The sequence below is a fragment of the Coloeus monedula genome (genome assembly GCF_965178545.1).
Source record: "Coloeus monedula genome assembly, chromosome: 4".
NCBI classification, from domain to species: Eukaryota; Metazoa; Chordata; class Aves; order Passeriformes; family Corvidae; genus Coloeus; species Coloeus monedula.
In genome coordinates this window covers 14213129-14237940 of record NC_138784.1, presented here as the reverse complement: position 1 = coordinate 14237940, position 24812 = coordinate 14213129, and the positions used below count along the sequence as shown (strand labels likewise).

Below are 24812 nucleotides of genomic sequence, written 5' to 3'. Positions count from 1 at the left end.
GAACCCACTGGTCCCCAGTAATGTCTGAGCAGCATTTGGATGAATAAATTGAATTTTACAGAGAAAAATACATCCTGAGACCTTGAGCCAGTGTGGTTGTCAAAGCCCAAACCATGCACTTTGATACAAAGCCAGAACTTGTGGAGCAGAACTCTCTGGTTTGTTCTCCTCATATTTCACCTCATAAATACCCTCAGATTATCACATGTAGTATCATGATCCAGCCATGATAAATGTAACAGTTTTGTAAAGTGCAGTGAAAATGAACACCATTATTATTCTATATTAAATATAGAATCAATAGAGTTAGTGCAATTAAAATACATTAAAAATCTAAATATATCCTGTTGGTTCTTTTCCTCTCCTTTTCACAACCATCACCACTTTAGAGCCTCAGAAAAATTTACATGGGAAGGTCATCAAGTCCCACTCCCTGCTTAGAGCAGGGCTAACTTAAACTTGAATAAAATCACTCAGATTTTCTTTTAGGGCTGAGAAATCTGATAAAACCCTGTAAGTGGGACAACCAAAAAGCTCTTGAATGCAAGCAAAGTCTCAGTCATGGCAGCTCTTTAAGCCACTCACTGACAACCATCACTCACAGTTCTGTGCCCATCACAGGCTCAGTAAAAGTCTTGTCTCTTGCCCACGTGATGTCTGACCTGCGTTTGCATTGTGCTTGTATAAAACGTGAATTGCAGTGTAGAAAGTAGGAATGCAATATTTAATACCAGCAGTGTCTTGTCTCCTGTCACCAGGTTCTCTTTGCTCTCTGCTGGGGAGGTGGCTTTGTTTGCCAGGTGCTTTCTGGAGTTTGGGGATCAGCAGGGCTCTGGAGGAGTGTTAAAAGTGAATACCAGGCTAAGGTATGGGTTACAAGAGATCTTTCTGGGGTTGAGCTACGAGGTTTGCATTTGAATTGGATCTGCTGGGGTTAACTGACAGTGCTGGAACAAGGGTTGTGGCTGAATGGCAAATCCTACCCTTAAGGTTGTGTAAGTGCTGGACAGCTGCAGGGAAATATCAAAACCATTGGGTTTTGGTCTCCATTTATGTACATTTATGTTTGTGTCATGCACAAACAGAGCCACCCAAGCCTTCTCTGCAGGCAGGGTTGGTTTTTGTGGTCTCACAATAAGGTGCAAGGGCTTTATTGACTTGTTCCTGACTTGGGAAGTGCAATGAGGAGGGCAAAGAGCAAAGATGGAATGGAAAGATGGAAGAGAGAGCCCAGCAGGCCTGTGCTTCCTCATCTTACTGTCCCTGAGGAGGATGGCATCTGCTTCCCATTGGCACAGTCCTCCAGGAAGTGGATCCCAAGCCCTCCCTCAAGTACAGAGCAGCAAACGTGCTCTTCCCATGCTGCAGGAGCAGCAGGGGCCTTGGCTATTGCTGCTCATGGGCACACAGGAAATGTCTTGTTAGCACCTGAATATCATAAATGCTTTGTTTTCTTATGTGCTTTAGTGAATAATAATAATAATAATAATAATAATAATAATAATAATAAAGCACTTTTCCTTATGAGCACTTTAGTGTTTGTCTGCTCTAAAGGATGTGGCTGGTGAGGTGGAAAGGAAAAGAAAAAACTAAACCAAAACCAAACCCAGCTGGAACTAAAGCACTCAGTCAGTGGAAACCGTTTTCAGAATTGTACCAGTGTGGTCTGGTCCTGTGACCAATTTTCCCACCTCATTTCAGAGTCCAAAAACCTCAGCTACAGTTAAAGCAGAGTTGTGCCTGATGCCAACAACAGCTTTGGAGCAGTGCCTGCTCTCAGGGTGGGTGGGTGGCAGTGCCACAGGGACACAGATCACTTTTAGCACCATGCAGGACAGGACTATAACCTGAGATTACTCAGATGCAAATAACCCCTCCAGGCTTTTACTACTACATGCAGAAGATAAACAACCAAAAACAGTGAACTCTATCAAAAGGGGTACAAGCTTATCTCATCATTCAAGAATCAACACTATCACTAAGGCAAGGAATTCTTTAACATGTCACAGGAGAGAGGACAGCTGGTACTAAACCCAATTAGCAGAATAATTTCATTCAGCAATTTAGATATCACATAACCACTTAAGCTTGCAGTATATAACTAAAAATTTAACTTTATTAAAATTTTAAAATAATAAATGGACAATCCATATCACAAAATTGGATGGAATCTGTAACTGAGGCAAGAAAATCACAGATCTTCGAAGTGTCATTTGGGGAACTTCTAGTCAATTTAAATGCACATGGTATATTATATTTACTTAAATGTGTCTTACCTTTAAAGATATTTAACAGGTCAAAAGAAGTATGCTCTGAAGTTGGTGATGGGAGCTATATTGTCTATAACAAGGATAATGCAGAATTATTACAATTCATGGGTGAGCTGTGAGATCAAAGCTGCTGCTGTTTCTCACTCTCCTTCCTCTCTGTCTTTGCAGGTCAGCAAGGCTTCCCTTGCAGCCTTATCGAGTTCTCTGTGCCTGAGGTGCTTCTGTCCCGCTGACCCCCTGTGAGTGGCAGCACAACACGTGCTAATGTGGCTTTGTTGATATCAGCACTAAATTCCTGTGTGGCATCTGCTGTGACTACAAGGAGAGACAGATCTGCTTGAGTGACCCCAGGCACCACATCCACCTTCGAGAGTCTCGCATGGGGGTGAGTTCAGGCCAGGGGAACTGAGGCACTCCATCCTCAGGCTTGCCACCCTCACCAGCTGTGGGTGGCACTTTCCAATTCTCTTGTGTTACCAATACAGAAAAAGCATCACAATGGCCTTACAGAACTACCTGGTCTCTTAGACACAGTGCCAGTGACTTTCAGGAGCTAAATACCTTATGTAAAATATCTTCTCTCTGATAGGCCCTTTCCTTGATACACTTTTTACCCCACTGCAAACACAAGTTTTGGGATCCCCTCCCCTCCACAGCCTGGGTTATCCAGTTCTCTAAATAATGAGTTCCAGATCTTTGCTCCCGCCAGCCTCAGCCCTGCACCACCTTCAGTGCCTTAAATGCAGCAGATTCCTCGTGGCCCCAGTTCTCAGCGGTCTCAGGGGAAGCTGCTGGGGGTGGTGACACCCAGTCACTGCCAGTGCTGGCCACGGTGCCTGAGGCAGCCACAGAGGAGCACAGCCCCGAGCACTCGGCATGGCAACCCGCAGCTGTGCCCTGCCCTTGGAGCTCCTGGCTTATCCACAGGAGCCAGCACTAGTTATCCTGTAGGATTTAAAAGAGTTTTTTTAAAAAGAGAGAGAGAGGGGTACAATCTTGCTATTTAACTGGAACATGTAACATGAGAAAAACAAAGTGCTGCCCCTGCTGCATGCTGAGACCCCAAAAATGCATCTCTGGGAATCCCAGGCAGGTAATACCACAGGAGGGCTGGCTCCTCTCTCCTCTGCTGGCCTTCTGCCTCAGGAAGTGGTACCTCTGTCCCAAGCTGGGATGTCAAAAAGCTGCTGCTGTTCAAAGCCCCGCTGTGCAGGCAGCCCAGGCAGCAAGAGGGGAATGAGCCTATGGCAGGGCTCACAAATACACAGCACCTCTGCCCTGAGGCCACACTTTGCAATTCAACTCTGTGGCTGTGCATGCTGCAGATTCCTGCTGCAGGCTGCAAGCTCAGCTGATTGCCAGGAGATGAGTTCTGGACAAGATGGAGTAAAAGCATTTCTGTTTGGGTACTGGAAGGAGGTCCTGCAATCACAGAGCAGCCTCCAGGCTGTGGAAGACAGGTAATCTAGGGAATGGAGCTAACATGAAGGAAGGGATGAGCTGGTCCATCTCCAGCAAGGAAAAGGCAGTACTTAAAATTCACTGGCTGCTCTGCACATTGAGTAAATAGAAAAAAGCCCAAACCAAACCCAACCAACCAAAACACAAAAAAACCCCAACTCAGCTTACCTTCAAGGGTGGCTGTGGATTAGGAGTGTTCTCTGGTGAGCAGTGCAGGTCCTTACTCAGACCCAGCAGCAGACCAGCACTGTGAGTGAGCATCGCTGACTCCCCTGGCCTGATACTGTTTATGTCCTCAACTCTCAGCAAAGTTTCATCTTGACAAAATGTATGCAAAGGCCACAGATTCCTTCACCAGTACCACTATCCACAGGCCACATGTGGACAGTGCTGGCATTTTTTTGCCATGAGAATGAACACCAATTTGTTCAAGAAATTTTGGAAATAGCCCCCATATGCTATTCTCCCCCAAATGGTGATTGCCCAGCTCCAGGGGAGAAGCAAACTGGTCTAAAGGAAGCCAACAGACTAAACCCTGAAAGGTGATGAATTTTTCCAGGGAATAGAGGTGGGTCTCATTCTTCAGCAAGTTTGTGATTTGGGTGGAGTGCAGGAAGAGGGAAGGCACAGTGAGAGAACAGCAGCAGTGGTGGGGAAGTGGCCCATGAGTGCTACTTTGCCAATTGTACCTCAGTGTGGCAGTTATCACATCTTGCTGGTGCTTTCCAAGAATGTCCAGAACACATATTTGTATTCCCAGAGCAGAGAGAATCACTTAAAAATTGCTTCCATTCCAGCTGATCTGACAAATATATACGTGGAGGAACACTGTTACATGTGTATGCTCAGAAACAAATGCCTGGCAAGTGCAACGTGTCCTGCATTAGGAGCCCTCTAAGCACATGCAAATGAGAGCAAATCACAGCCAGAGTATGATGTTGGGGATTGCTGGTTTGCAAATCAAAAACCAAGGGCTCTTAATTCACACTAACCCAGAAAAAATTTCCAATGTGATATGAAGAGAAGATGATTTCATGATGAGGACAAACAGATACTGGAGCAGTTTGCTCACAGCAGCTGTGGAAACTCTGTCCTGGGAGGTTTTCAGCAACACCCAGCAACCTGTTCCTAGTTCAGTGTTGAGCAGGAGATGGGACTGAGGACATTTGGAGGCCTTTCCTCCCTGACTGATCCTGTGCTAATCCCCCCTTTTCTGCACAGCCATTCTGAAATGGAGGCGTTCTTCCTGTATTATTTGGTGGATATACATTTTTTGGGCACAAGGACTACTCCATGAGCTGATGAAGCACAGGCAAAGTAACTTTCTTCTACTCTCACCTATCCAACTGCCACAACAAGTCTTGGGCTCCTGGAGCTGGCCAGACAGCCCTGCCAAGGCATATGAATACAAAGGAGGAGAACAATTTGGGATTATCTCTTGGGAACAGTCTGTTCTTTGGCTGACTTCATAACCAGAAATTGCCACTTGCATCTGCCTGGAATTGTGTGGAATTACAGCTTCAGTGGACACCTACTTTCTCAAAGCTCCAAAACATTTGCTGCCATTCCCATCATTCAAAGCTTTTAGCTCTGTAAAATTCTATCAGTGCTGTTCTCCAGTTATTATCAAGCCTCCCTCGTTTGCTTTCTCCTCAGGGTGCTGCTGAGAAATGGTGGAATACAGGTACAGTCCCAGGTCATGCCAGCTACATCTTCACTGGCTTTCAGTGCCAAAAGGTCCCTTAGGTAAGTATAAATTCTGCTTGATGCCCTTTGGAAAGCTTGGTCACACTAAGCACAGCCTGTCTCTGCTCACAGCTATGCTGTCAATATGTAAATATGTTGCCTCCTGACAACTGCAGTTCAGCAAGTTTCAGGCTGGCCCTCTGCAAATGGTAACCTCAAAGGCATAACACAGTCACAGATATATCACTGCATCATAAATAATTCATAGAGAAAAAGCCTTCACTAGAAGATCAAACATTCAAATGCTTCTCCCACCACATGCAAATGAAGTTTAGGATCTACATTAAAAACCAGTCGATGAAACCAGTTCAACATTTTTATTTAGTAGTAATGCAGTGTTTGTCCTGGTACTATCGTGAAGCATAACCACTTCAAACAGGTGAGGTTTCGTGGAGCTTTCCACTCTTGGAAGTGTCTACATCCTAACACCATTGCCCAGTGCAAAGCCAAACACTTGCTACAGGCTGGGATTTACAAGCAGCAACACTCAGCTGTGTGATGATGCTGTTTGCACAGCAATGCAGGGGACTTGCAAAGCTCCAGCTGCATGTAGCATCCCACTGCAAAACCCACCTGCATTTGCCACGTGATGATGTTTCATGTCTGCCAGGGCAGTCAGATTTCAGTGCTTTCTGCACAGGGATTCTAGAAGTGTCTGTCACCACAGTACTTGACAATTTATCTGCTTTTTTACCTTGCAGGCTTGGAGATTTCATGTGTCAAGATGATCTAGCAGATGTAACAAGTGACTTTGATATTCAAAATTCCTTGCTAATGTCCTTCATAAAAGCTGAAGTAAACTGCCATGAAATAAATGAACATTTAATCAGTTACTGACTACAGTAATAAGCAGTGGGAAGATACCAGTGTGTCCCCCAGAGGGATTCCTGTTTGGACTTGTAGATTTATTAAAAGGTCAAGTAGAAAGGTGGCAGTTGATTATTTACTGATTATTTAATAAGTTACCTACGATCACAGGAGTGTAAAACAGCTGCAGAAGTACCTTGCAGAGTTCTGATTGGTCTCCTCAGGACCAGCTCATTGTCCACCAGGACCCTCAGGCCCTTCTCCTCAGAGCTGCTCTCCAGCAGCTCACCCCCAGCCTGCCTTGGTGCCCAGGGTTGTCCTTCCCCAGGTGCAGGACCCTGCATTTGTCTTTTCTGGATTTCAGACAGTTGCTCTGCCCATCTCTCCACCCTGCTGAGGTCCTTGGGAAGGGCTGTGCAGCCCCAGGGGAATCAGCAGCTCCTCCCAGCTCTGTCACCACCTACCCCCTCACCCAAGGCACTGATGAATAAATTAAACAATTAAACAATACTGGGGGACACCACTGGTGACAGGCCCCCCACCAGACCCTGTGCCATTGATTATGGCCCTCTGGGATCTCTGTCCAGCAGGTGTTGATGGGGGAGATGAGATAAAACTTTCAGCCAGCCTTCACAAATGGCACTGCATTAATCACTGCCAGCCAACAAGAAAACTCAAAGGCACAAAATACTCAGATACTGTATTTAAAAAGAAATAAAAGCTTAGCTGCTCACCCACACTATCTGAGACTTGACAACACCACAGAAAGCAGCATCACAGTAGACTCTGCATACCCATAAAAGACAGTTTCCTCTTCTTCCATGAAGATTTTGCTGGAATGTTTTGCCAAGAATTCCTGTGCATGGCACCTCCCTTTTTTTGTTACTGGCACAATCCACCCATGTCACACTCCTGTTTGTGGCTCTTTTACACAATGCAGGTCTTGTCACCATGAATTGCAATGAAATGCACAGATTATTTGTTTCATAGGACTGCTTTGACATACACTGAAACAGTAAAAAGTGTATTCTGTGTATTTAAGAGATTAATAGATTTTATTGTTTTCTAAAATATTTTACAATACAGAGACCCAAACCAGTAACTCCTGACAATTTTAGCAACTGTCCTGTGGATGAACAAATATGTGGGTAAGTTTTTGTTGACAGACATATACATACATCCACTTTCTAAGCTTGCACACTTGGATTCATTGAAAATGATGACTAAATACATCTATAAGCTCAAAGATAAAGTCCAAGATTACCAACAGTGTTTTATAGTTACCTGGAAAAAGATTTGTTAACTTCATTACAGTGTAGCTTCCTAACATGGCATATCTACTTACCTGATATTTAGTTTTAACACAAATCTGCTGTAATTTTACAACCCAGTTTTCAATGTCACAAATGCATCTTTTACACAATTACAGCTGGCCGAGTTGTAACTGCAAACAAATGTAGATTGTACAGTGTTCTGCTACAATAATCCATGTGTGGACTAAATCTAGTTTCTATTTTGACTCATTAGTTGATCCACAAATACTGATTTAGAGTATATTAGTGTATTTACTGTACTTCTGAAAAATCTAATCACAGAATACTTTGTCTATGGTACAGTAATGAATATGGCAGGAAAGCAGATTTAAATATACCTAAAATTTAAACTCTTAAAATAGTCTAAATCTTATTGACACCAAAAGGCTTGATAACTAATAGCCATGCTCTTCATATTTTGGAATATCAAATTATATGTACATATACACAACATAGATAGGCTCTTAATAAAAGCATTTAGTCTATTTTACAGTCTTCTCTGTTCAAGATAATCAGCCTTCACAGATTTAACATTTCAAATCACCCAAAAATCATTTGCAGTTAAAAGGAGATTTTTTTTTTCCCCCTGCAAACATGTGCTGGAAATAGCCACTCTTCTGGGGCTTATGCACAATTTATCTTTCTTTTGAATGCCACTTAAGATCTAGATGGAAAACTCTTAGTTCAAGTGTCAACCCACATAAAGAACACTTGTAATAGAATCCCAGCCTATGACACCTGCAGATATCTCTGCTACAAATAACCTTCTGTAACAGATATTTATTAAATACAGTATTTTGTTTTACAACTCCATTTACAACTTCAAGCCATGCTGACAAGACAGAAAGATTACTACAACATGGGAAGAGATTTCATTCAGTCAAATGGTGATTAAATCTATGTCATAATTTAAGTATTAATTGATAAATCAAAGCATACAAAAAGGTGCTTAACTACATAGCATTTAAATAAAAAAATACTGCATCTTTCAGACATTGATAAGAACAAATAAAAAATTAACTATAATAATTTTTAAAATTCAAGTTGCAAGTTACTGAAGGTCACTTAAAATAACTGATTAAACAAAAGTGAGCGTAAGCCACATACCTGGGGTAGGATGAGACATAAGCATAGAAAATGCAAAAAATGTTTAGGATCCACAATAACAGACCATGTGGGAAGAAAAAGCTTAAAAAGTGTTTTTCTTATCATACTATTTTTCAACCTAACTCCTTTCCTTTGCATTGTGTACAAGTTGTGAAAACAAAGTCAAGCTTTTGTCTTTAATTCAGCCTTATTTCGGTATCAAGCTCTCGCCTTTTCATTAAAATATATACACTCTATACATCCATTCCATTTCCTCTCACTTTACCTAAATACACTGTACAGGCATACAGAGCTCTTGTGGCACTTCTGTGTTTATTTTGTCCTTTGTCACTGGATTGGTTCCACATAGTTTGCTGGGTATAAACCAACTTGTCCATTGTCCAGGCGTCCTTTGCACCAGCCCTGCTCATCCTCGTTCTCCATTTTGGTTAACTCATCCCCTGAAGAAAAGAAGGAATATTGTTAACAAGCTGAATCCTTTTCAGTAAAACAGGAAGTTATATGACAGTTACCTACATGTCCACTCTTCCTCCCCTGCCCAACCCAGGCCCAAGAAGAAATCCTCCCTTCTCTGCTCTTCATGCCATTGATACTAAGAGTATCTATCATTTACAGATTTGCATATTGGATGAGAGGTCCCCAATTTCAAGAAAATAGGAAGGATCATTACTTAGAAACTAAAACATAGCTGTGGATCATACAACTACCTCTGAACCAGCAGAATAACCCTGCATTTGTAACTCCCAACCTATGTCAGTGCAAGTGAAATAAGTATTTCATTAGGCTTATTGTCTTAAAGTTTTATGTGAAACATGGAAGAAAATGCTACAAAGATTGAGTAGTTCAGAATTTGCTTCCTAATTTACTGGCTATCCATTCAGACATTTATGAACTATAACATAAGTTCATTTTGACTACAGTGCACATCTGATACTCCACATCCTCAGTGAATACCTTGACAGTGGAGAGCCTGCAGACTCCAAGATGCTCCACAGGAGCAAGTGAAGCTCCTCCTCAGCCAGGCAAAAAAGGCCACACTGAGTAACAATTATTTCCTCCTGTGCAACTTATTTGTGTCAAGTGATTTCCCTAGATAAAACTGATTTGTGTTTTATCTTAGCAATAGGAAAGAGATGATGAAGATGTTAATCACTTATTACAGTCCCAAAGAGCAGAGAGTCTTGGTGTCATTTAGGAGAATATAAACTAGCCTAAGGACTATAAATTCTTTGGTAGAAATGGACAAGCTTTGTATTAAATCTTCTCAAGACATCTATATTTATAGTTTTTCTCTTAGATAAAAAGGTTAAAGCTTCATCTCCTTTAGTTTTTAAGTTTATCAGGAAACTCATAAAAAACCATTATGAACAAACGTTGGCACTTCAGACTCTACTTGGTTTATGGAGACATTTTACAATTTTTCCCACTTTTTCTAATGCTGCAGAATGAGAGTGTACAATTGCAAACCTTCCTATTACTTCCATGAAGTGTGTGTTAATAAAGAGTGGAAACAAAGACTACCAAAAATTCACATTTCAGTGACAGTAAGCTCCAACAAACGCATTTGTATCAAAGCTTGGGCTTGGAAACCCAGTGATGCTGGAGATCTAAGAAAATATTAACACTTTCAAGTGTCATCTGCACAGCAGTTACAGTGAAACCACTGTGATGATAAAACCAGCACACACAGTAACATGTTCTGACAACATTGCAGGGACAACATTTACTGCTCCTATTTATTCTCAGCCGTGGAGGGCCACAGGAGGGTGAGATAGACACTGTAAATAATTATGTTCCATCCTCTTACATGCTTATAAAACCTCTCACAAGATATGAATAAAGTTATTCTTCCTCTTTGGAAGCCTCCCACAGCAGTTTGCCAAGACAAAAAAACCCTAAAAACCACCAGATGTAAAAGTTCTCCACTAAAAAAAATTAGTTTCATGTATTAAAGTACATTTAATGGACACTGTGCAGAGCATATATTCTGTAACCTGTATCTAGAAGCATTTTGTAGGCAAATTCTTTGAATACCCAAGGAAAGCCCATATGAGAATATCCATGTACATTTGAACAAATCCTTAAAATGCATTAAATCCTCTGCTGACAGCTGCTTAGGAGCCTATGCCTATCTACAGAGGAACACAGGATGGAGTACATTTTAAATTGGCTCCCACCCAGCCTGGTGAGTTTTTTCCTTAGTTTTCTGTGTGTTCAGTGTAAAGCTAGTCACACTAACACTTCTGCCTAAAAGCTATGTAGCCATCCTATAATTCAGCACCTGTAAGGGGATTAATGGTCTAGCACATCATCCCTTTCCAACAATTGCATCAATCCCATAATTTGGTGGTGTAACATTGTTTAATGCTCTTCCTTCAAAGTACTAAACTCTTTTTAAGTGAAGTCTACATACATCTCACAGTTCATACCTCCTCTACTTTATTTCTACAGACCTCTCAGTGAGAGCCACTTGGTTCAATGGTTTAATGCCAGTGGCACAGCTAGTACTCCAGCACAGAATACCTAACTTTGTCTTTAACCATTACATCTGTGTATATAAAAAAATTGCAGTTTTGCCAAGGAAAGACTCGTTCCTGTAAACCCTTGCTGCTTCACAGGTACCAGACATATATTTCAAGAGGATTAGCATGCTCCCATTCCCTGCTGAGAAAAAAGGAGCAGTTGAAGTCTACAGAATGGAAAGTAATTTTTGGCTTGTGTGCATTCCACAGAAAGTACCAGATGTTTTGTTACTACTGTACTTCTGTCAGGGCACAATTCAGCAAAGTTCACGGACAAATAACCCATTCCTCCACTCTGGAAGCCTACAATACTTGTCTACAAAGAAGAGAAGTCAGATATTCAGTGGTTTTACTAATAAAAAAGGAAGGAGGTGAGTTAAAGGCAGAGCAGCACCACCTGAGCTAGGGGGCTTTTTGGTTCAGAAAGCACAAACTGCATTTAGAATATGACCTGGGGACACTGTTCTGAGCACCACCCTTTCTCCATCAGCAGAGCAGATGTCCTGCAGTTCCCTGATTAGCTACAACATTGACTGATTTCCTAACTTTTACCCCTAACATCCACGTAAGAACCACAGCAGGTGGTATAGAAATAGCACACTTCTTACTAACCCCAGCTGAAAGGGAGGCAGAACCAAAAGCTATCTGGAGCTTGTTTTAAAACACTTGAATCCTGTTTTTCTATTACAATTAATTTAGTTATTACAGGAGATGGGAATAAATGACAAGCAAATGGGAAAAGAGAGAAGCTCAAAGAATGTCTATCTCATTTGCACAAAAGAAGGTCTGTTTGCTTCTGCTAAACTACTCCAGCAATCTTGTCCTGGAATTGTTGGTTGGAAAATGTCTCCTGAAATTCTGGACAAGACAATTGAACAATTGGCTTGAAAAGCATGAACAGGGGGTAGATTTCAGCTGGAGACAGCAGCACCTGTGGTGTGCAGCCATCACACCCTCATGTCACCTTCCTATGTGTGGAAACTGTGATGGGCCTCCCCCACCAGTTGCATCTATTCTGTTCTCCCAACTCCTGTAACAGAGGGGGAAAAAGGGTTTAGGGCTCAAGGGAGATACACCACCTTAAGAAGGAAGAGGTGTACTAAGTGTACCCTAATACAACACAATACTAAAAAAACCAGGTAACGACAATTCCTTTGCTTAACATATACTGAAGAGGGGTGGAAAGAGACAGTTAAAGAAAGTATCTGTCCATGGCTAAATTTTCAACCCTAAACAGTTAGCACTGAACAAAGTTGGATGCCAAAAATTGGATGCTTTCCATTTAAACAGAGAAGCCATCAGTTGATTAAATACAATTTCATGATTAGCTGCTGTGGTATTTTCCTTTAAAAAAACAACTCTGTAGAGCTGGCATTTCCAGACAGCTAAAAGCAGCAGCTGTTACTGTCACCAAGGAAGAAAAGGGAGAGGATTTTCAGGTCTGCAGGTCATTTTGTTTCACTTAAGATGGTAAGAAAGGAGTATCTCAGAGGCAACCCAACACATTCCAAACAGCTTGGAAGTCAGTGCTGCCAAACAGGGGATACCAAGAAGCACTATTAGGAGGGGTGATGGTTATACAGGATCCTGTACGTGGAGTTGTACATCCAGAGAAACAGGTGACTTCAGAAAATAAAACCTGAAGAGAAAAAAAAATCCCCTGCCTTTCTCCTTTTTGATAAATATTTTAAAGTGAATGTTGCAAACTTACCAGCTTTAAAGCTGAGCTCATCTTGCTCCTGGCCCTCATAGTCATAGAGTGCACGTACTCTCACCTCCATGGCAGGAGGGGTATCTTCATCAAAGGGATTGGTGTCTCCATTTGCATCAGTGGAAGAGAAGGGGTTGTTGGATTCTTCATCAGACCAATCTGTAGGGTAGCTTTGGTTTTTCTCATAGCTGCTAACACTGAAAATCAATTTTGAAATTATTCTTTACTGCCTTTAAAATAGGAGACTAGAAATACCACTAAGATACCCCTAAACAAGCTTAAACTCCACTCTAAGACCCAGTTTGGAAACTTTCTTTCTGGTATTTTCTCACCTATCTTTAACTGATAATGCCTCATTAAAAAAAAAAAAATTATTGCAATGCATTTACAAAGTTAGAAAAAGGCAAAACCAACACATATCAATCTCCCCACAAGCTAGAAAAATTTCTCTATCAAGAAATCCACATAATCCATGGGATTACTTATTCTGGAATAGTAAAAGGGATGCAGTAGTTGAGGAGAGGGATTATCTGGTTTAGGATAAGGTATTTAAATTGCTTTGCAGAACCTTCCTCCCAAACCTCTATGTACCTCTACAATAGCTTTCAATGCTTTTTCTATATTGCAATCCATCAATAAAAAACTTCATTATACTGCAACAACTTGATTATTTAAAGGGAAGTTCACTGCTCAGCATGCACATGCCAGTGAAGAGAGTGGAATATCCCTAGAGTGTACATTGAACCAGCAGGCAGCTGTTTGAGAAGGTCCTAAACAAAAAAGAAAGCAATCTTAAAAGCAGGTTTACTCAGTGAGAAGACACAGAGCAGTAAAGCTCCAGAAGCAGTTTCACTAGAAAAACACATCAGTTTTAACGTTTTATAGGGCTGGTAAAGGAAAGAAAAAAAGCGACAGCAGTTCTGTTAGCAACTGCCAATAACCACAGTAGTTTAAAATCAAAGATCAAGCAACAAATATGGCATCCGTTAGGAAAGACAGGTTACAGTGTTGCTTACATAACTGCTTAAAAACACTTCATGCACTGACCAGCGTAGTGTTATAGAAACCGAAAATAGAAAACCCTGGATAGAGAAAGTGCAAATGTGAAAACAATTAAAAAACAACATTTCACCAACTTTTTGATCTTATTGTCCTCCTTTTCACTGACAGTACTCCCAGTATCTTCTTCATCTTCAAAGGGATTGTAACTTGATTGTACTGACTGCACTGTGTTACTCTGGACACTAAGACTGCTAATTTGGAAAAGAAAAAGCATTATGGTGACCCTATCTGTATAAGAGAACACTGTCACTGGTGTCCCACTAAGCAGTTTCTTAGCAGACCCCTCCTTCAGCCAAAAAAATTAAAATAAGCATCTAAACGAAAACCCAAACATCTACTGAGTGCAGCATAAGGCTCAAGAAAGCCTGGAAAGTCTCAAGAAAGCCTGGAGCATTCCTCCACAATTAGAATATCCTTTGTGGACCACAATTTCTTTTCCCTACTGCCTGCAATAAAAGGCAGTGCAATTTTTCTAGCCAGCTTCACTCCTTTTTAAAGCAGTTGATGTTAACAGTTTTGTATTAATCACATCCAGAATTCTGATGTGACTAAATGTGTTGCAAGTTAAGATCTCAAAGTATTGCTGTCATTTCTAGAGATGGGAAGGTAGCAAGAGACCATCAGATCAGCTACAGAAAGCTCAGTTTCTCATTGAGCTTGGTTTCCTTCAGCTCCCAATGGAAAGAGAGCTATAAAATGAAGAATAATTCCCAAATTAATTTGTGAAGTGCAGAGACATCACTAAAAATGCTTGCAGATAATTATCATTTGATTGAACAGTGACTTTTTGATCTTGTAGAGCTTAGTGTATTTGAAGGCAACAATCTTTTCCAATTAGTGTTTTTAGGCATAAAAAACCTACCTGCTGTGTTTGTTAGGTTGTGAAACTTGGTCTCCCGTCTGGTTAATACCAGTCAGAGTCACTCCATCAGAAGCCTTCTTCTTTTCTCTTCTACTGAGAGTGCGATTCAGGTCTGCAGACCACTCCTACCAATGAATGCAAAACGTGATTGAGAAATTTAATTGAACATGTAATTATCACATTTAATTTTCAACCTGAGTTATGGAACGTACATCCATCCATACAACACTGCCAATAATTACTTAAGATGAGAAATGTTAAATGTTTCATTTACAGTTCTCATCTAGTTCCTGCTCCAGCACTGCAAACAGGTATCTGTGCTACTCACAAAATCCCAAGGTTACCTGTACTTCCCTGCTTGGTATTCTGAACCCATTGAAAAGACTTAAAATACCAGACATCTGGTACACAACTGGAGAAATCAAAAGAGCTGGCCAGTGTGGATATTTAAAATATGTACTGTGAAGGCTCACAGTTTCAAATAACGCCAAGACATCTGGATTTAAAAGGTAACTCCTACATTTAATTAAAAAAGGTTTTGTAAGACAGGGTTCACTTCTCAAGAAGCACTCTCAGATGACTTACAAAGAAGCTAATTTTTAAACTCATTTTATATCGCTTCTCCTGTCCCTAAAATTTGAGCCCTTAAGGTACTTCACTCTAGATCTGGTGAAATTCATTGTCCTAAAAAGCCATCTATAAGAGTTAAGGCTCAAATCAACACAAGTATTGACAAGAGTCATGATGCCACTTGTAGACCCTCCTTGATGTTTTGAACCATTCAGGAGCAGATGGGACAGGCATGGTGAGATCTAAACACAACTCCTGCACCAAGTCAAAGTTAAGCTTTGATATACTGTTATACTATATATTATACTGATATAAAGCAGGAACCAACAGAAAACAAACTGGATGCAAGCAAATATCCTATGCTGAGACATGTTTCCTCTCAGAAGTCTTACAGGTAAAAAAAGAGTCAGGAGAGAGTTTGCTACACAAAAGATGGCATTTAAGGTAAGTATTTTTATCAGAAAATGAAGTTTCGAGAGTTGCTATTACTCCTGGTTTATATATGTAGCACAGTCAGTCCAGTGCTTTCTGCAGTTCTTCAAATACCTCATTATTTTAACTTTGTAAAATACATATTGGATTTCTGAGTTACCACAGTTTAAAGACCACTGACCTATGCATATTTGCAGTTTATAATGGAATTTCATAGTCATTTGATCATGACTTTTTTACTTACGTCATCCTTGTAGCATGTAAATGAGAAAAAACTTGATTAGGAAAATAGCAACAGGATTATTTCATTTGTTAATTACAATGCTTAAGAAAAAGGATGGTAATTTCCCCATGCAGAAGTAACTGCACTTCAGTGTTTCAGGCAAAGAAATTCTACTGTTCCGAATTTTCTTCCTCAAACGCTCTAATCTAAAGTTCCTCAGTATTTTGAAAACAAGTGGTGTTTTCCATTGTGGTTAATAAGGGAACAGTGAAACACTCCCGAGTTTATGCTTCCAATCCATTAATTTAATGTCTAGAATTTCTTTCAACTAAACCCATGATTCTGGTCCAACTCATTCCACTTCCAGCAATCATACACAAGTAGTATGATCTGCACTGACACGTTTTTGTACTTCTTGTAGGCTATGTTAACAGAACACTGCTTACAAAAACTCCTTTCTTTTGAAAATGGCATCCAGCAATAAAACGACCAACTGGGTCAAGGTGGAATCTTTTTTAATACAGCAGTATTGAATTTGAAATACCAATTTCCAAATTTTGAACTGTTTAATTCAGTCTCTCTCAGAGTCTTTGCAGCGTACAGTACAATTACCTGCTAACAGCAGGGAAATTCTAATTGAAGTCCAAAGTCTCCCACCAAAGGGGAGAAGTAAAACAAAGGATAACATGCAGGTGTTAGAGATGGCTGATGACTACAGTAATGACTTTAGCTTAAAAAATGTCACTGTAGTTTTCTGGTTTACCCAATTTCTCTTTCAATAGGTGCTCAACATAATCACCTCCAGAAGTTGTGGGATGAGAAGAGCCCAATGAAAACTGAGAAAAGAAAACTACTATGACTTGTAAAATGAAAAAATGCAGTGTTGGGAGCCTGAAGTTGAGAATTACACCAGAAAGAAATACTACAAAAAGCAAAGAGGAAAAAATAGACAAAACAATTCTGGGGTTTAAGTACCGTGACCTTACCTCAAACTGAGGCCAATTCATTGACATCCCTGGACCTTGATTAGCTCTAAACCACCGCAAGTCTTCAACAGCATCTGCTGTTTTGATATTCTGCTCCAGTTCACGGTAGATATTTTTGTAACTGCAAAACAAATTTGTCTTCTAATTTAGAATCATGGCAAATTCCCTGGGGAGTTTATTTTTTTTAATATTTCAAAGTTCACAATAGTATTGAAAAAACTTAGAGCAAGATAGACTTTTAAAAACTGACAAACCTGTTAACTGCCTGTAAAAAGGGAAGAGTAGTCCAACAAGTAAACTTGCTAGAAGTTCACCACACCATAAAATCCTTGTTTGCCAGATTTTAAAACTATGACTCTTGTGTAAAGAAATTTAATTGGCTGTCATTAAAAATATATATATACATGGGACTTTATTTAAACTACTGAATGCCAATCTTGAAGTTTCTTTAATTTCAAAGCTTATCTACAGGACAGTAGAAACTGTTTTTTTGCCAAGTCCATTGGACTCTGTGAAAACTCCTGTTTTAATCCAATAAGAATTGTAAGCAATTATAAAAATAAAAAATCCCAAACTTGAAGCAGAGGTAAATGGGTTACACATTTTCCTGTGCAGGTATAATATCTGCTAACTGCTTGTACTGACTGGTTTGGGTACTCTCTGATTTTACTAACTGTACTATTTATATCAAACACTATGAAAAAGAACCTCAGTACTTTTTCTTCTCTCTTACTCTAGTTGTTTTTCATTAACAGAATAGAAGTCATGCTGCAGATATAACTCTAATCCCCTGATCCTAGACCATGCACATGGTAATGTGCATGACAATACATTTACATCAAAGCCACCAATATGGTGCAATATGGAACTCAGAGTATAAAAAAATATCAACACAACAGTCACAAGGCTTAAAATAAGTGACACAGAACTGCTATTATATTGTTATATACATAGTTAAGCTGTTATTATACTCAAGATAGAGAATTTGTGAAAATCCTTCCAGACCAAATCACACAAAATTTAGAACTAGAATTCATTAGTGCTACATTGTCAAGGAGTCAAACTTTCTCAAAATACACGTCCACATTTCTCACTTTCTATATAATACTTGACTGCTTTAACATATACACGGTATGAGGTTTTTTCTACATCAGCAGTCATTTCATTGCATTTAAGCAAAAGAGAGGCATGTATTTTGAGAAAGGGAATACATCCTTTTGAATGACTCACTAGCCATCAGTTAAATCAACAATAAACTTTAGGCCTACATCTGTAGAAAGCACAGCAGGCTGTTTTCTGGACTGTGCTCTTTAGCATCATTAAAGTTAAAAATCAAACTTTCTTTTCAAGACTAATTCTACATCTTTTATCTCTGTACTAAAAGAGGCAAAGGTAAGGAAATAGATAAACAGTTACAGCTGCTTTTTTCCTAGTTTCACCCAAATAGTTCTGTTCTTTGTTTGCACCTTATTATGACCACTCCTGGAATTTTAAGTACCTTAAAATGAAATCATTGCCTTTCCACTTGGTCATTTTCTGTGGTCTTCCCCCAGCCTTGTCCATTAAGTCAACTATTTCCCATTTATTTCTGTTTTGTAGTTTCCTTTAACCTGATGAAACTGAATCAAATGGGCAGCAATTCTACCATCTATCTACTCAGAGTAAAAAGAACCTGTCTCCCACAGCAGTTCCATAAGAACTTTGAAGCAACCTAAAATGATAATGATGCCAAAATAACTGGTTTTGAGCATATCTATTGCCTGCTCTGTTTTCCTTCTTGCATCTATGTCACCCTCTTCACTCATTCCAGCCTTAGCATTTGTGTGACAGCATAGCAAGCCAGTCTGGGACACTGCTCAGGGTTAAAACCAAACTCAGTTTTTCCTTTTCTCCTTGCACTTGAAGTGCTAACCAGAGTGCATGTGATCTCTGCTATTAGAAGTGGGACGTAAAATTCCACTATTGTTACAGCACTCACTGCAAGTATTCCTGTGTCTGGAGTTCCCTAGCAAAAGTTTAGCTTTCTTGGAATACAGTGAGGGCTCATGCAGAAAGAACAAAGTACAAGACACGCTTGATACATATGACAGTATAAAGAGCAGATTTTGAAATTAAGATGGACAAGAGTTCAGCAATGGTTAACTTATGGATCTTAAATTTATCCCCAGATTAAGGTAATTTCATTACTGAACTCTAATATTTTAACAATAAATGTATTGACTACAAATTTCATGCCGTCCTACACTAATAAATTCTAGTTTGTTCTCCAATAAACATGAAAGACACATAATACACCAAAACCCTCTTTTCTCAGTCTTTGATCCAGCATTTTTTGATTCTAAGCCCTGAATCCTTTCTAATTGGAACACATTTCATTATAAAATACCACAAGAATGAAGGTTTGCTGGTTCTGGCAAATGTTAGAGATAGGTGCTAATCTCAGACAAAACAAGAATTAATCTTACACTTTCAAACTGAAGCAACACATTAGAAACAAATCAGAACTCTGAACTCTGATGTATTTGAAGCATTTGTTACTTTTCACAGAGAAGTACAGTAAGCATTAATTTTGAAGTTGTTCAGCTTTACCTTGCAACGTTGGACAAGTCAAGGTGTTTCTGAACTTCCAGTAGCACCTCTCGGAAGAAACGCAACCGTTTTTCCTCAAACTGCTGGCACTGTTCAAATACCTGCTCCATGTTCTCCATATACTGAGGAGTAGCATTATCTAATTCTTTCAGTGATTTTTCATACTTTTCTTTTGTCTGGGGGCACAAAACCAAACTGTTAGCAATATGTTTTATTACTGCCCTACAATACAGACTTATCGATGCACTAATGGCCAAGGTTTAGGCCAGAAGTTGCCAAGCTGCAATCTCTGTCCATGACCACTGTACCACACTAGGGCACAACGAGAGTTACCTAAGTAAACTGCAGAAACAGTTACAATAAACCTCCAAGCATCTTCTCTGGCTTTTTCTCAGAAATCATGACAAATGTTAATGTAACACCAAAGATAAAAACCAAAGGAACTATGGAGTAGATCAGAGCAGTAAGTCTTTCAAGTTATTGAAGGTATTTGGAGACCTTTTAAAGTGCTGCCTTTTCTCACTTAGTAGTTTACATAGTGCACTGAGTTATGACCAAAACCCCAAACGTTGTGTACATCCTTGTGAACATAAATTGCATACACTGTGAGCTCAGCTAACAGATACAACCTCAGACTCTGCACTAATCTACAGAAGCAGTCCACAGACAGGAACTTAAAGATCCCAACTGATGGAACATAACATTCCAGATCCCAGAACAGCATTCTCAAAGGATAAGGACATCCTTGAGGAGTCACACGTTAAAAGCTTCTCAGTAGCAGCCCACTGAAGAGATAAAGCAAACTGTGCAACAGAACAGCATTGATCTAAAAGAATTATAGCAGCTTGATTTAAAAAAAAAAATGCACTCTGCAGTCAAGAATGATGACGTATTTGATGTCATCAAGTTTTAGGCATCTGTCTCTCAGACTCTCAAGTGAAGTAGCTCAGCCCTCACTAATAAACAAGTGGAACTCTGCCCTAGAAGTTTGCTGGCCTACTGTGCTTAGTTCCCTGCTGAAAGTACTTAAATGGAGGCCATACATTATTAATCTTCAGAGTAGAAAAATTTGGCAAGAACACATTCTTGGGAGAAAACTGAACTTTGGTACAGGACTGTAACTAACAGAGAGCTACGTGAACTGGTGTTCACAGCACATTCAGGAGAAAAAAAGAGCTTCAATAAGACCAAGCTATAAGTTAAAAAAAACATATAGTATACCTTTAGTACGTCTTGTTTGCTTTTTTCCACTTTGTCTTGTAATTTCTTGAGCTGTTCAGGATTCAGAGCTGGATCAGCTTTGCTGTTTGTTTCTCTGGATATAGCCAGCTTCTCCTCCTTGCAGGCTGCATGGTATGCTTTCTTTGCAGCTTCCACCTACAAAGGAGATTTGAGTCTTTGCATCTGGGACAGTCTACAGCAATCATAAAATCTTTGCCATAAAATCATGTTGCAATGAAGAAACTGTCAGGTTTTGTTTCAGGATGTTTTTTCTTTTTTGGGGGCTGAAATTGTTTTCATTTAGGCCAAAGAATGAACAACACGTAAGAATCAACATAAGGAAATTACTGGAGCATTCTTTCACCATACAAGAAAGGTCATTCATACAGCTTAGAGAAGTGTTGAACAGACTCAATAAAAGGTTTACAGAAAGTCCCCGACTGAACACTTTTCCCTCATGCCCATGTTTACCTGCTCCCCTTCTTCTACCAACCTGTTACTTAAGAATAATGTTACACGAGAGGGGAAAAAACCCACAAACAATTATTCCTTCATTTATTTGAGCAATTCGTAATTTTCAATTGCATGAGATCAGATACTGTTAAAATGATAGCTTAAATTCCACTTTTTCCAGATTTTCACTGAACTCACCAAGATTAGGAGAGACCAAGAGAAAAATATTTATTTTCAGAAGAGGACAGAAAGCAAGAGATCTTTAAGAGAAAGGAGGGTCCAGCAGAAAGAATAGGGAGTTTACTCCCTTATAGAGATTTGAAACATTAGTATATTATAACACAGGATATCTAATACATAATCTACTGCTGTACCTCTTTCAGCTTTTTTGCCCAGGGTTTCTGAGCTTTCCTAAATCCATCTTCTGCTTCTTTGGTTTCCTTAAATCCTCCCATCATTTGCTTATGAAAGGCTTCCTTCTGCCAGTTCTTGATTTTTTCAAAATCTTCATTCATCAGTGAACCTTTTACTTCTAGATGTAGTTCACTCACTTTTTCAGCTTCTGACATAAAAGCACACCAAGCCCTTTCTACTGTTCCATACTGTGGGCCTAAACACAACAAAAAGTGTCATTCTCAGTAACCATCACCCACATGGAACTTATATTCCCAAGAAACTACCTGAAACTATTGACTTATATTCACTTGTAAACAGCAACGTTGATGCAAACCTAGAAAAGGGAACAATTGCTTTTCATATAAATTTAGAGTATTATAAACTTTTAAGCCAGAAAAAATAATATTCATTTAGTCTGGAGTCCTTACCCCTGTACCACAATTCTCAGTGTTCCACAAGTGAGCTCCTCTATTAACTGCCTTCAGTTTCTCAGTGTACTTTTTGAAGGGTGAATAACCGTGAAAGGACAAACTATTGCAGAATATATTACATGGGTGTCAGTTTAGCCTTCCTTAGAGCAATGTCTAGGTCTTTAATTACTGGTCTTTCCCCCACAATCACTGCCCCCTTGTTATTCAGAATCCCTTTACAAACTATACAGTTAATTATCCAGAAACAGACAGTTCTCTAGAACATAACAGCCCTGGAGGCAAGATTCATCTGCTTCAGCAAGAAACAAGCAAACTTGCAAAAGAGCAGGCCTTTGCTTGGTTGGGTTTTTATCAAAAAAAGCTTGGTCATTTGTCACATTACTGAGCCTCTTGCAAAGACTCCATTATAGGCTAAAACACACAATATTTCTACTTTGTACTTACCAAAACAAGGATATACAGAAACATTTTTTTCCATTTGAGAAAGTTGTCAGAGTTCAAACTCAGAAGGCATTACCTTTCTCCACAAGCTGCTTCCACCTTTTAGCCCATTCTGTGAGCTGCTGAGCATAGACCTTCTCTATCCGTGCCCGCTCATGAATACAATTCATAAGATCATTGCAAAGTCTGTGGCCATCATCAATTCGTTTTACTGTCCTCTTGTAATTTCCAACCTACCAAGAGACAAATACTTAATTTCTGCTTGAAAGCTCTGAAAACAAGATAAATCTCTAATTAACACAAATACTGTTAACTAAGAGTAAGATAATACAGCAGGAAATAATCCATTATGGAATTGGGTTCATTAATCTTAAATCAATTAATCATAAAACCTAACTGCAAGAATATAACAAAGGCTACAAGTTCCCCTGTAAAAAATAGTTGTTAATTTTAAAAGTGAAAGCTTTATTATATTTTATTAGGCCTGCAATGTAATTATGGGCAGTCACCACAACTGTTCTGCATTATTATTTCTTGGTGTAATGTTCTAGATAGTGGAGAAAATGAAGAGAAATAATAGAGTATTTCTTCCCCTCTTCATTGTTTATTATCAAGTACCTAATACCTTAATTTTATGCTGTGTTTAATCTTTCAGGATTAATAAAACTGCACAGACATGCAAAGGAGCATTGCAACATCTCTATCAACCATAATAATAGTTTTTAAGAATGCACTCACTGCTGACAAACCAGATAGCAATTATTTCCAAAGTATACTCTAGAATTTAATGTGGGAAGATACTGACAGCAATGACGTGGAGCTCCCATACTTAGAATTGTAAATACTAAAAACCCCACAGCTGCTCAATGTACAAGCTACAATAAAATGAGGACATGGAGCAAAATGCACACTATATAATGAACATCCACTATATAATTAACACTCCCTTTCCACTCTTGTGCACACACCAACATGGAATAGCAAATCTAAACGTCTGAAAGGAAAAAAAGCCTTACACACTGCTCCCAGAGTAACATTTCCACTGAATTCAAGGTCACTCAGCCTGGCTTTTGTAAACATTAAACAAGACCTAAGAACTCTGTTAAGAGAATTTGCACAGCCTATTAAATATCACAGCCAGTTTCTTATCTGCCCTAACCACCTGACTGAAAAATGAAGATTAGCAGCAAGGCAGTAGATTAAACATTCAAATACTCAAAGCACGCTAGTCATTCTTACATTTGAATCATATCTGCTTCCCATCTGACATACAGAAAAACACCCAACTTTTAGGTTCATTTACTCAGAATTTTGTCAGCTGATGTACATGCAAGCCATTTGCTTGAGAAAAATGGTATACAGGGGAATATTATTAAAAGGGAAAATAATCCCTATATTAAATGCTGGAAGAATACATGACTACACTAATAAATACAGACAGATGTTAGGACTTCTCATTAAATCTGGGAAAAAAATAAAATCAAAACTATCAATGACAAAACCATTTCTCTTAGACAGTGGCTTCAAAGAATTCATTTGAGCACGTTTTTTCATTTGGACTAGATCCACTTCAACAGATCAAAGGAATTTAGTTAGCATCTAAGTAATGCATTAGTTAGCAGTCACTGATTCATCTAAATCATGTAAACAAATGCATACACATACCCCCTGCACATTTAAACATAAGCCACAATAGAACTGAAGATAAGCTACCAGAGAGAGTCAATGCATCCATGTCAACTGATTGCATCTATTACCAAGAAAGCATGAAAGATAACCTCCTGTTTTCAGGAGAAGTGGAGATCGAGGAGCAGGCAGTTATACCTACGTCATCAAAGTGTTAAGGAAATTAAATACCTCCAAGAATACTTTCTACAGTCTTTGTAATGAAAGACAAATCATTCATCTGCTCAAAATTACTCCATCTGTAGGTTCACAGACAAGCAGATTTTCAAAACAGGTTAGCTTGGCACAACTACTGAAGCCTTATATTAGCATCAATTTGTGTCTCCAGCTATGTGCCCAGGGATTTATGTCTGTAACATGAACATTTCCTTTCATAAATCTTCACTATTAAATTAGCATTTTAAATGCTAATATTGAATGAGAGCTGGCTGCCTTGTGATACATTTAATCCTTTCATTTTGCATTGTCTGAGCAAACTCTAATTTCATGGTAACATCTAGCAGTTGCCAAATTTCAGGCAGGT

General features: G+C 39.3%; 1 protein-coding gene across 9 annotated transcripts in view; it reads right to left on the bottom strand.

Annotated features, from left to right (window-relative positions):
- Positions 1–7320: 7320 nt before the first annotated feature.
- The window catches only part of PACSIN2 (protein kinase C and casein kinase substrate in neurons 2), a 54030-nt gene continuing 36538 nt past the window's right edge, over positions 7321–24812 (bottom strand). For 8 of the 9 annotated variants that reach the window (XM_082280251.1, XM_082280255.1, XM_082280254.1 and 5 more), the window contains 9 exons: positions 22680–22836; positions 21710–21945; positions 20883–21038; positions 19662–19837; positions 17073–17193; positions 14862–14986; positions 14074–14190; positions 12938–13134; positions 7321–9144 (listed from right to left, as the gene is read on the bottom strand). In XM_082280251.1, coding sequence (XP_082136377.1) covers positions 9032–9144; positions 12938–13134; positions 14074–14190; positions 14862–14986; positions 17073–17193; positions 19662–19837; positions 20883–21038; positions 21710–21945; positions 22680–22836 — 1398 coding nt within the window. In that variant the 3' untranslated portion in view covers positions 7321–9031. The remainder of the gene's footprint in view (positions 9145–12937; positions 13135–14073; positions 14191–14861; positions 14987–17072; positions 17194–19661; positions 19838–20882; positions 21039–21709; positions 21946–22679; positions 22837–24812) is intronic. The other variant, XM_082280256.1, reaches the window with a different exon arrangement.